Below are 13,853 nucleotides of genomic sequence, written 5' to 3' on the forward strand. Positions count from 1 at the left end.
ATGCCTCTCCTGCCAATCTTTCTAAAACTACTTCAGTATTTGCTCCTACACTATGAAGGCTGCTCTTACCAAAGTCACTAACAAGTTTGACACTGCCACATGCAATGGTGACTTAGTCTTCAGCATTTGTCCAAGTTGATGCCTGCCTCCTCTTTGAAACATTTAACTGGTTTCCAAAATGACACAGATCTAGTACTCATACCTCATTGGTTGCTTCATCTGCTAGTTCCTATTCATCATCCAACCTCTAATGTTAAAATGCCTCAGAGTTCAGTCTTGGACGTCTTCTCTCTTCTATCTACACTCATTCCCTTGGTTATCTTGTCTTATCTCTTGGTTTTAAATGCCATCTATATATGGACTACTCTAAATTTATTTCTCTAGAACAGATGTTTCTCCTGAACTTCAGATGGATATATGTAATTATCCTATCTGATATCTACACTTGAATACCTAAATGGGCAGCTAGCTCACATTTAACATGTCCAAAACTCAACATCTGATTTTCCCCACGAAAATGCTCTATTTCTTTTCCATTTCAGTAAATAACACCTGTTCATTTGCAAAGGTCAAAATATTGTGACTTCTGTTTTTTGGATCCCACATCCAATTCATCCGCAAATCTTATACTTTACATTCAACAGAGTATCACAAACCATACCATTTCCAATTTGGTGTAAGTTAACATCATCTCTTGCTACGATAAATGCAAAAGCCTCCTAACTGGTCTCCTTGACTCTTTCTATATCCCCAAGGAGTCTATCAGATGTCAATCCTTTACTTAAAACCATGTGTGACTCCCCATTTCCCTCAAAATTAAAAGCCAATATTCTTACAATTGTCTATACAATCCTATGCCAGTGATTTTCAACCACGTGCTGCAAATTGTTTTTACTTACATTGTTCAACTTCATTTATTTTTTTATAGACTTGTTAAGACAGACTTTTTTCCCCTGTAAGAATTTTTAAAACATGTAATACTTGATTATTTACTCAGGGGCACTAACCTCTTTTCCCTTATACTGTCAAATTAAAAAATGACAACAGCCAACACAATAAAAGCTGTCCGGTATGAATGAATCAAAATTGTACCTATTTTGTCAGATAGGCAAAAGATATATATTTTTTGGTGTGCCAGAGAATTTTAGTCATTAGTTTATAAGAGATAAAAAAGGTTGAAAATCACTCTCCTATGCTATATTGCTTCCTAAGTCCTATTTAACTTCATCTCCTCCCTTATTTTGCTCTGGCCATCTTGATAATGGACATCCTTCTATTTGGAATGCTGTTCTCTCATATAGATACATAATTTACTACCTTACTTCCTTTAGATCTTTCCTCAAATGTGTCCCCTTTTCAGCAGGTCTTCCCTATTTTATAATTGTAATTCTGTTCTCCATTACTTAGTTTTCCTCCAGAGTATTTCCTCCTTTCTGAAAAGTTATATGTTTTGTTTATTTTACATATTACCTGTCTCTCCTGCTAGCATGTTACGGTCCAGGAGAAAAGGAATATTTTCCTTTGTTTTATTTTTTGCTAAAACAGGGTCTTGTTCTGTAAGAGAGTAAGCACTCCAGTAATGGTTGAATTAATGCCCTCTTCTTCAGCCTCTTATACTTGACCTCCTAAAACTGGCTTCCATGGTCCATTACTCAGGGTTTAATTCCATGGTCCCTTTGATTGTTCTTGCTCTCTTTACTGAGTCAGAGTTGAATACTATTTCATTGACACTCATCTTAAGAGTCGAGAATGGCACAGGACTCTACGATAGACAATTGTGCAGAACTGCCAATTTCCATTAGTAATCCTGAAATCTAATTTAAAGAAATACTTTACAGCTAAATCTGGGTTTTAAAGAAATAAACTATTAAGTCCAAACCATCAACTGCATGTCTTCCGTTTCCTTTATACATGACATTTCAGGCAATCTTTGCAATAATGACACAACTATCTATATATATAAAAGGCTAATATGCAAAGTGTCCCCTTGGAAGTTCAATCGCTCGCTATGACGTGCACTGACCACCAGGGGGTGGCGCGGAACAAAGGAAGGCCCTGATCGGCTCTGATAGCGGCCAGGCCTAGGAACCCTAACCTTACCTGTGCATGAATTCCGTGCACTGTGCCTCTAGTATACTATAATCCCCAGAGGCCAGATAGGAGTTAGTAAATTAGAATTAGTCTCAACAGAGCCAATGATATAGGATTTTCTTTTAAATGGAAACTGTTCTAGCCCTATTACATAGTGTCTTGTACAGAAATTATATGTGTACATATTTTCTTCCCACTGCCTTTGAAGATTGGGACTGTGTTTTATTTATCTCTGTGTATCACCTGCCATACACAACATGTAGATAAATAAGGCAGGCTTTTCTTTTAAGCATGAAATTACATATGTGGAATTACTTCAGAAAAACATGGTGTAATATAAAAATACTGCTTATTTTTTATCATAAAATGAAGCTTAGCCGAAACCGGTTTGGCTCAGTGGATAGAGCGTCAGCCTGCGGACTGAAAGGTCCCAGGTTCAATTCCGGTCAAGGGCATGTACCTGGGTTGTGGGCACATCCCCAGTGGGAGATGTGCAGGAGGCAGCTGATGGATGCTTCTCTCTCATCGATGTTTCTAACTCTCTATCTCTCTCCCTTCCTCTCTGTAAAAAATCAATAAAATATATTTTTTTAAAAAAAATGAAGCTTAACTGATTCCCAGAAAAATGGGAGAAATTACAGCTTTTCTCCCTAAGAACATATTTATTTACTTACTTTTATTTTTTAAAAAGTCATTCATTTTCCTCCATTTCCTTTTCCCCATATGACCAAACTACCATTGATTTATCTTATAATTTACAGATCTTAAGTTTGGAACTTAACTATTCTCCAGCATCCAATGATACCAAAGCCTAGCACTCTTTTTGTCCATATTTCTCAGCTCCATCATTATCATGTGTATTTGTGAAGCCATGATGTTAATTTTAAATGAAGGGACTCACTAATGTTACATTATAGTAAAAGGGGGTATATTTAGCTTCTTACCAGTACATCATGCACCAATGCTTGATATGTCCAAGTATGGTGTAAAGGAGTTGCCAAATCTATGTTTCTGTCAACAAGGACTAATAAAGGCCTTTGGAAGCTGTAAATATATTAAAAACAATTATATAAATCTTGATGCCAGTGTATACATCTACATTTTTCTAATACTTTCCAGTATATGTCATTTTGATATGAACAAAAAAGTATGGCGTTCTATAATACTTTGCTTTTAAAAAAATTTCCTAGTTCAGTCAGAGAAGTAAAGTAATGCTTTGGACTACTTAGAACCGGTGTAAAATACTGGATTATGTTTTACTTAGGTACTTTTTAAAGGGAAAAAAATCTATACAAATGCTCTTACAGAATAATTAGAGTTATCAAAGAAAGAATAAGTTACTTCTAACCAGATTTATATTTCATATTTTTGAACAAAAGAAAGGCCACTGTTAGAATCTTATAAATTTACACAAATGTTTGACAGTTTTGTCAATTGCTAATTATAATTTTTTTCCTGTAAACATAAATTCAAAAAGCAGACTCTAAAGAGTCTCATAAAACTGTATCAAATTATAATTGCATAAAACTAAAACATCATGCCACAATGGTACCTAATTATATAACTATTCACTTACCAGTCACTTGGAGTAAAATATTGTTTTACTCCATTATTATAATTTAGATGTGAAATAGACTACACTTAAAGCAAAAAGTCATTTGGTTACCATGTGTCTTCAAAAGTTGTAGAGCTTTGCTTTAAAGGCACTACTGTATCAGAAATACATGTTAATTTTCAGAAGTCATTGCTATCTGATTATATTAACTATATATATTTTGTCCTGCCAAGAGACCTCTGACCATTTTAGTTAACTCACTCCACCCTACTGGGTGCAAGACAGTGAACTCTCCCTGAATATAAGACTAGCAATAAAAATTAGAAGTAGCACCCTTACAACTTACTATCATTTATTACTCCAGAGCTAGGTGGAAGGAAAGCAAGGGAGGATAGCCTAGGGCAGAGTTTCTTAACTCAGCATTATTGACATTTAGGGCTGGATAATTCCTCATTATGGAGGGTCCTATACGCTGTAGGATGTTTAGCAGCATCCTATAACACAGCCCAGTAGATTCCTAGTTGTGACAACCAAATATTTCTCCAGATATTACCAAGTTCCCATTGAGAATCATTAGCCCACAACTAACTGTATTCAAATGTATTTAACAACAGTCCCTCAAGGCTGCTGACCACTAATTAAAATAATTTAGAAATGCATCCAACAAATTAAAAATAAGACAACTATATTATAATAATGTAATTTTTTAAAAAAAATTATTCAAATAAAAGTGTCTATATAGTGGCACTATAAAAAGGACCTATTATAAAGGGTATGACAACACAGTGATTGCTTCTGTTACAATAACCAAGTGAGAATTTGATGTTTCTGCTCCACTTAATGAGAAACACTGTGAAAAATATTTAAGAATATTTGAGTATTCTTCCCTTGAAATAAATTCATTTATATGAATTTCTTTAATTCTTCACTCCAATATCATCCATTATTTTTAGTAATCAAATGTTACACTATTGCAAAATGCAATAATAATTGAGTAACTATGACATTATCTACTCATGCTAGAAGCAAAAACACTTTATCAGTTTAAGCTATTAGTATTTCAATATAAAAATGGAAAGTAGCTAATAGGGAGAAATAGATATAAGCTTCACAAGTTTTTCACTTCTTTGTTTTCATTACCAAGAAGCTGAGAATTTAAGGAAATGGCTTCTGACCTTCAAAGTCATAGAAATAGAAAAATTTCTCCAACAGATGATAAAAATGCAAAACAAAAATTTCTAACAAAACAAAGTAAATTAAATATTTCATTTAAACAATTTGAGTCAACACCCTGATCCTAGTTACCTCATTTTAAAAAAGAAACAAATTTCAACTATAAGAGTATTTTCTCAGATAAGAAAACCCCTCAAACTACAAATGTTTCATTTTCAAGTCCTACAAGTATATTAACTAATATAATACCTGAATTGGCCAGCTCCAAGTGTGTCACCTGTAAAAAGACTGTTCCTTGCATCTCTCAGATTTTCCCGAAGTTTTTTGTCTAGTTTCTGAAAAAAGCAAATTTTACATTAACTCGTAAAGAACAGTTTCATTGTTCCGTAATATATAATGTATTTCACTGAACTGTAATATATACTGTATTCTTAGTGTCATAACTAGGAAACTTGGAATTTCTTTACAAAGTAGCAATTATAAAATCTTAAATATTTTAACTTCTTCACTATTCAATATCATCATAACTTGGATTTGAAAAGACCAATGCCTCTTCTATTGTGACTCAGACCTGATTTCATTAACAATCACTTTTCCTTGACTATTTATACTTTAAGTACAGAAAACGCTTTGCAGTAATGACCCACCTTCTCAGCCGAAGCATGACTCTGTTGTACCAAGGAATGTGACTATATAGTGGAGGCTACAAGAAGCTCCAGAATGGAAATGAAGTATGTGAAAGAAAGCAGCCTTCCACCAGTCAATGATTCATTTGGGCTAATAAAACTAAAAAACGTTAGTGTACCTTCCTCCTCCTTTCCATACCATTTACCCTCTTTCCTTTTCAGTAATTTTTCTAATCCCTTATTTACTTTTTAATCTTTAAAGCAAATTTTGAGTGCTCAGTTTATATTGAATATTTTATTCCAATGTTGTAGCAAAATGCACCTAACAATTTTAAAAATGGTTATCACTGTTAATAAATATTTGCTAAATAAAGTTAAATATTAAACAGTTTGTGGGATCAAATAGGTATAAAATACTATTTGGAAAAATAAGGCTGAAAAAAAAAAAGAAAAAAGAAAAGGCTGAATGAGGAACATACACTGAGTGGCCAGATTATTATGACCACCCCATCAGTAGTTCGTTGGGCCACCTTTTGCCTTCAATACTGCAGCAATTCTTCTTGGCACTGATTCCACGAGATGTTGAAAGGTGATGCGAGGAATCTGACACCATGCCTGATGAGTAGCACTGTCCAGTTCTGTGAGATTTGATGGTTGTGGAACCAGCTGCCTGATGGCTCTTTTAACTTCGTCCCACAAATGCTCAATTGGATTGAGATCTGGTGATTGTGGGGGCCATCTAAGCAAGGTAAAGTCTCCCTCATGTTCTTGAAACCACTCCTGAACAATACGAGCACCGTGGCATGGCGCATTGTCTTGTTGGAAGAAGCCATCTCCATTGGGATATGCCATCAACATGATAGAATGAAGCTGATCAGCAACGATACTTAGGTATGTTGTGCTATTCAGACGTTGTTCCACACGAATTAAAGGACCAAAATCATGCCAGAAAAAACATGCCCCAAACCGTAAAACTGCCCCCACCAGCTTGAAGGGTTGTACTCATGCATGTGGAGTGCATGCTTTTACGCTGTTTCCACCAAATTCTCACTCTGCCATCTGCATGATGCATCTGGAAACGTGATTCATCGGAACACATGACTTTTTTCCAATGCTCGACTATCCAATCCTTATGTTCCTGTGCGAATTGGAGACGTTTTATCTTGGTAACTGCAGACAGCAAAGGTGTTTGAACAGGCCTTCAGCTTCCATATCCCATACGATGCAGTGTACGGCTAATTTGCCTACAAACGTCAGGTGGTCATGATAATCTGGCCACTCAGGACACATGCCTGGGTTGCAGGCTTGATCCCCAGTAGGAGGTGTGTAGGAGGCAGCTGATCAATGATGTTTCTTTTTCATCGATGTTTCTATTTCTCTATCCCTCTCCCTTCCTCACTCTCCCTCTAAAAAAAAAACAAAAACAAAAAACAAAGCAAACATCAACAAAACCAATGAAAAGTATCCTATATAATAAAAGAATATGCAAATTGACCCTAACGGCAGAACAACTGGAACGACCAGTCACTATGACGCATACTGACCACCAGGAGGCAGATGCTCAATCCAGGAGCTGCTCCCTGTGGTTAGTGCACTTCCACAGGGGGAGTGCTGCTCAGCCAGAAGCCAGCTCATGGTTGGCCAGCACAGCGGCGGTGCTGGGAGCCTCTCCTGCCTCTGTGGCAGCGCTAAGGATGTCCAACTAACAGCTTATGCCATTAGTTGGACATCCCCTGAGGGCTCCCGGGCTGCCAGAGGGATATCTGACTGCCAGCTTAGGCCCGATCCCCCGGGGAGAGGGCCTAAGCCAGCAGGTGGACATCATCCAGGGCTCCTGGGCTGCCAGAGGGATGTCTGACTGCCAGTTTAGGCTCAATACCCCAGAGACTGGTTCTAAGTCGGCAGGGTGGACATCCCCCGAGGGGTCCCAGATTGAAAGGGGCCACAGGAGGGGTTGGGCTTTACCCCTCCCCCCCCCCCCCCCCCCCAGTGCACAAATTCTCGTCTACTGGGCCTCTAGTTTTTAAAATAATAGGGCTAGAATAGCACATTGAAGTAAATCATCTTATTCCATTACATAGAAGTACACAATGATTACTTTTTATTTTTGGTGGAATCCCAATGTTATAAAAATATTTGCTTTAGGTACTTAATAATGTAACTCATAGCAATCATATTCTTAAAATTAACAAAAACATTTGAGGTATTTATGTAAAACAGGTGATGCAGTATTATTTATCCCCAATGGATATTTGCATAAACTCACCACTGCTACCATTTCTGCTGCTGTTCCTCTTGAACATCTGATTATAGGAACAGCACCTATTTTAACAATAGTTGTTAGCAATGATTTCCACTCTTAATAATTAAAATGACTACTTACAAAATTTATCAGCATTAAAAAATAACATACAGCCTAGCTGGTTTGGCTCAGTGCATAAAGCGTCAGACTGCGGACCAAAGGGTCCCAGGTTTGATTCCAGTCAAGGGCACATGCCTGGGTTGTAGGCTCGATCCCCGGTTGGGGGTGTGCAGGAGGCAGCTAATCAATGATTCTCTCTCATCATTGATGTTTCTATCTCTCTCTCCCTCTCCCTTCCTCTCTGAAATCAATAATATATATATATATATATTTTTTTTTTAAAAAAAAAACAACAACATACAATACATGTATATAATTTTAGGTTACAAACATAAAAAAAGGATTTATAATCTGAAGAGTAAAAGCAAAATGAACCTTCCCAATTATAAAGGGAGTCAGAAAGACTATTTTTATATAGTGTTGGGCAATCAATGTGACCAGGTTTTTCAATGAATTCATTAAATGGGCATTTCAACTTCCTACAGGCAGTTTCAAAAAGTAAGTTTACTCTCTACTCACAAGATTCACTTTAATGTCACTTAAAGAAAAAGAATGAAGATAATTTAGCAGTTTGCTATTATTATTTTTTATTTATTTTATAAATTAACCATAAAGGATTACAATCTCTTTTTGAAATATTAATTTAAAAGATAACAGAAAACACCTCTTCACATAATTTTAAATGCTCCTAAAAATTATCAACTTATCAAACCTCTTAATTTATTACATCACATTTTTCAAAGGCAAAAATCTAAAATAAAATAAAAACGAATGCATTGAGAAGTTCATAAAACAAACTTGGAACATTGTATTTTTTATATATTGAAATTGTTGCATTTTAGATTCTATTCAAAGAGTGCTCAGTCAACTGCAGAAGTAAAAATTAGACTATTAGCAAATTTTTAAACTTTGTTTTGGTCTGATGGCAATTTATTTATACATATAATAAGAAAAATTCAAATTTTAGCCATGTATAATGTTAACCCTCTTGATTCCAATACACTAAAATAATCCCCACTAAGAATTAGATATGGATTCTTTCAGGTTATTTTCTACAAATAGTCTAAATAAGTGCATGTGTGGAGTGTATAAAAAACAAAAACAGGATATTATAGTTTAACAGATTAAAATGAGCTGTTAAATAATTTACTTTGAAGAAAGACTTGAAAACTTACCCAGTGTAACAAAAAAGCAGAAGAGGCTGTCAACAATAGTATCCATAACAGTTTCCATTTCAGTGTCTGTGATATCTGGCCTGTTAATAGCTAAAATGACACAAGTAAAGGAGAAATAAAGAGACCAAAATTTATGCCTTATTTTATTAAACTCTTAAAATTATTACTAAACTCCTAATCAATACTCAGTTTAATAACATATGTAATACTCAAATTAGTAAAATTTTTTATGTTTAAACTTTACAAGTATCCATTAAAAATTATACTACCTTAACAAAATCCCACCTCGGTATCAGTAGTAATTAGTATCAATATCAGAGAAGTAATAAGAAAAAAAGTCACCACATAAAACACACAAAGTTTTTGCCAGAGTAATAGAAAAATATATATTGTATTCCATAGTTTTATTCACAAGCACTAGATGGCCTAAACAAACTACTGATCTTCAACTACTGCCAGAAAAGAATAATGCAAATCAATTATGACAAGACCAACTTCACATATCATTTCCTTTTTATTATGTTGAGTTATATTAAAGTCTTTTCTGATCTACTAGATGGTACATAAGTGGTTCCCAAACTTTAGTGGGTATAAGAATCACTCTGGGAATATGGAAGAGAAAGAAATTTCTATGAAAGCTATTAAAAATTAGAGATTCTTCGTCCTTTCCCCTAGAGATTCAATTCAATAGATTTGAAATAATTCTAAGAAATATGCAACTTTGACAAGCACCTTAGATGATTCTTGGGGCTATATTTTCAGAAACACTGTTGTGAAGACTGTCATTGACAGTCAAAGACTTGACCTTATTCATCTTCCTATTTCACACAATAACTAGGCCCAGAGTCTGACAAGGAGATTCTCAGTAACTATTTGTTAAAAGATTACACTAAAATATGATCTATATACTATTTTTAATTTCCAAACATCCTGAAGGTGAAAATATATTAAATTTAATATTACTTGTGATTAACATGAGAGGAAAACAGAATCCAACTGGATATATCAAAATATGTAAAGAAATACTTTGTCCATGCAGACAGAGAACATAAAAACAATAAAAAATTGAGCCAAGCAATACAGAATCTGTATGAAAAAATGTGCTACTTCTTGGTGCAGACTGCCATCTATCTAAATTAATGATAGAAATGGCATAAGGGTAAACTGTGAATTATATAAATTAGGGGATAACAATCTAGGAAAACAGTTCATTTTTTTAATAACATATAGGTAAAAATCTACGTGGAAGCTTCTGGCGCTTTGGTCCTATACCCTAATCCCACACTCTGAGAACTGACCTGAATAGTCAAAAACCTTTCCATCGATAGCATCAACTCACTTGTGATAACAATCTGGTTTGTCTGAGACAGTAGCCTGAGTCTCATTGAGATATAAATCTGCCTCCTTTACAAGATAAATACTCAATCCACAGAAAGTAGATAACCAAATCCATGGCATTAGTATATTTGATTTATGTTTGGAATAACCTGTTTAAGATCAGCTAAAGCACTTGTACTGTGTGGGAGGATTTGGCATATAATGGTTAAGAGTGCTGTCCCTGGAATAAGAGTCTGGGCTTAGTAACCTGGTTCTGCTATTTCCTTATTAACTTCCTTAACATCTGAGACTCAGTTTCTTCCTTTGGAAAATGAAAATAATACCTACTTCACAAAGTTATTCTAAGGAGTAAATGAGCTTATATTGTAAAGTGCTTTATGAAGCAACCTAGAATTATTATAATAACTATACTATTGAGAATATGAGCAGTTTAAGATGTGATTATACTTAAGTAAATTGTATTTAAATACAAATTTACTGATTAATAATTTCAGACTTGTGCTCTTTAAAATTGAGAGGCAGTGTAAGAAAATTAAATTTACAAGTACTTGACTTGAATGTTTAATAAACTTAGACTCATCAATTTAATTATTTTTAAAAATTATTTAAATATTTGGGTAGATTGTCCTTGTTAGATTTATAAATTTGCCTAGTCTGGTATCTGAAGTACTTAAAAATAAAATTTAATATAGTGAATTTATAAATGCAATTTAAACTGCTTAAGAAAATTTAGCAAACTAAGCTAAATAAGCTGTTAAATAGGACTGACTAGAATTTAGTTGTTCAGTCTGAGTTAATTGATAAAAGTAAACGTGCTTGTTTTTATGTAACCAGATTTACAAATAATGTGTCAACATTTATAAGTTTAGTTTAAACACTTAAGGGAAACTAGGTTTTAATCATGTAACTTAAGTAGTTAATTAATTTATAACTCAATTAACTGTGAATAAATTTCTGTAAATAACAACTACTGTCAAAAATCTCTTACATGGGCAATTCAACAAATCTATCCTTTTAGGAGTGTTGTTTATTGCTTTTTGGCTTTTGGCTAAGCTCAAGCATAGGAATGCTGTTTAATTTCAACAAAAAAGTATATGAAGGAGCTCAATGAAACCAAAATATTCATATTCTCTTCTTTAAGGTAGCTTATCATTTGGTCCAGTGTTTCATAATAGGGCACCACTGACAGTTTGGGCAGAACAATTTTCTGTGTGAGCATGGTTTACACAATGCAGAATATCTAGCATCCCTAGTCCCTGCTAGCAGCAGCCCACCCAGTTGCGACAACTGGCACTTACACATTTCCAAGTGCTCCCTTAAGTGGGAACATATTTTCCACTTAAGAGCCACTGAAATTCTAGTCATCATCAAACATCTCAATCCTTAAGTAGCAAATTAATGATTATTTCACTGAATTGGCTAATGACATCTTCTACAGTCTGCAATTTTCTTAAAAATATTTGACATAACTAATCAATGGACATTAAATTTCAGTTAAACAACATGGGTAAGTTATAGAAATCTGCTATACAACATTGTACCTATAGTCAACAATACTCTACTGTACACTTTAACATGTTAAGAGAGTAGATCTCATGTTAAGTGTTCTTACAAAAAAAAAATCAACAAAAAAACACAGACAATATACTGTAGTGTGTGTGTGTATGAATGTCTGTTAATTTTAACCTACATCCCAGGAATGGTCAGTTTACCAAAATTGGAAAGCAAGCTTTAGAGGTGGTTAGACAGCATTTGCTTTAAAACCAATACTCAATCTCACTACTGCGGAGTCTAACAACCTATATCTGAGAAAGGCACTTCATTCTATAACAGCAGTATAGAAGCTGCTGACTCCTTGTGGTTGTCTGATCTTGACAAACAGCAATATTAGCCAACTTTTTCTGAGTGTATACCATGAGCAGAAACTTTTCTAGGCATTTTACACTAATCTATTTATTGCCCACAAAAACTCTCTGAGGTAGGTAGTATTATTATCCCCATTTTACAGATAAGGAACCGAAGCACAGAAAAGTAACTTGTTCTTGTCCAAGGGTTAAAATACTAAAAAACTGACTGAATCTTACTACTAAAATACTGTCTTATTTGCCATGAGTGAACCTTTCATGCAAGTTGTTGTGCGGCACCTAAAAGGTAAAAAAACTGATACTTCACTGAGCTTACAGAACAGGTTTATTAAAAAAATTTTGTTTCTATGTGACACCTGTGTTCTTTGCATGCTTTAAAAAAATCTTATTGAGCTGTATAGCTGTAAACAAAGCTGGTTTTGGACTGCACTAAACAAGTTCATTTTTTTACAGTACACCATTCATTTTGTTAACAATAAATTCAATATTCCTATTTTTACATACCACGATATGAAACAAGCTCCTTATTTTGATTACATAAAACAAACATATCATCTTCCAAAGTAATAAAATTGAGATACTGATCAAAAACCTAGAAACAAACAAAAAAAAGGTTTACAAGTCAATTTTACAATAAAGCACATTTAGTTTGATTTAATCTACCAATGGCAAAAATTGAAAAAAATTACAATGGACAACAGGGGGATGAGAGCATGAATGGGGGGGGAGGATAACTGGACAAGAATAAACTTAATATAAAAAAAAACCCACCACAAAACCAAAAATAAACCTTTGAGCCCTGGCTTATTTTACAGCGGTTCCAACTGGCGCTCGTACCTACTGCTGGCGCTGCCCCTGCTTGCACCTGCTGCCGCCCCGATTGCTTGGCGCCGTCAGTGGGTGTGAGCAGTAGCTGCAGGCCCCAATCGCCTCTCAGGGCTTCTCCACCCCCCCTGCTCCTGAGGGGCGATCGGGACAGCAGCTGCTGCTCATACCCATTGATGGCGCTGGCCCCAATCGCTCCATGCCATCAGAGGATGTGAGCGGGGCCAGTGCTGTCAGCGCGTGGGAGTGGTGGTGGGAGTGGGACTGCCAGCAGACAGGGGACTGGGAGGCCGTGGCAGGAGGGGCCAGGTGATGGCATGGAGGATGGGCCGAGACCCGCCCCTGTGCCCATCGCAGCCTCACGGCCTGCAGTTCCTTTCAAGGTGCACGAATTCATGCATTGGGCCCCTAGTTTTATATAAAACTAATAAATTTTGGAAAAGCAAGAACATTAAGACATAAGCCTCAAAAACTAATCAGAAATAATAGAGTATTATCTAAATCTATGAATGAAGACTATCTAAATCAGTGAGAAAAAATAAGAAGTAAATGCATGGTTGTTTAGTTTATTTGCTCTATACTATTCTCCAGAATTTCATTTATGTCTCATCTAAGTTCAAGAAGCACAGGGCTATAACCAAGAATATGTTTTACAGACTGTATTTGTAACAAAGCTGAACCTGTCACTATGATATAGAAGTGCTGGCTTATTGTGAATTTCATTTTTCTTATAATATGCAGTTTAGCTTTTTAGACCCTCTCTCCTAAGTAAGAAAAGATCTAGAGATATTATGGTAAATGTAGTGATTATAGATAAAACAATGTCAATACATTTTGAGTATA

General features: G+C 35.1%; 1 protein-coding gene across 1 annotated transcript in view; it reads right to left on the reverse strand.

Moving 5' to 3' along the window:
• The window catches only part of SCFD1 (sec1 family domain containing 1), a 121,357-nt gene that overhangs the window by 89,878 nt on the left and 17,626 nt on the right, over positions 1 to 13,853 (reverse strand). The window contains exons 6-10 of the mRNA XM_006085855.3: positions 12,690 to 12,777; positions 8,983 to 9,072; positions 7,712 to 7,767; positions 5,069 to 5,154; positions 3,036 to 3,135 (exon numbers count right to left, since the gene is read on the reverse strand). Coding sequence (XP_006085917.1) covers positions 3,036 to 3,135; positions 5,069 to 5,154; positions 7,712 to 7,767; positions 8,983 to 9,072; positions 12,690 to 12,777 — 420 coding nt within the window. The remainder of the gene's footprint in view (positions 1 to 3,035; positions 3,136 to 5,068; positions 5,155 to 7,711; positions 7,768 to 8,982; positions 9,073 to 12,689; positions 12,778 to 13,853) is intronic.

Source organism: Myotis lucifugus, unplaced genomic scaffold (genome assembly GCF_000147115.1).
Source record: "Myotis lucifugus unplaced genomic scaffold, Myoluc2.0 scaffold_22, whole genome shotgun sequence".
Lineage (NCBI taxonomy): Eukaryota > Metazoa > Chordata > Mammalia > Chiroptera > Vespertilionidae > Myotis > Myotis lucifugus.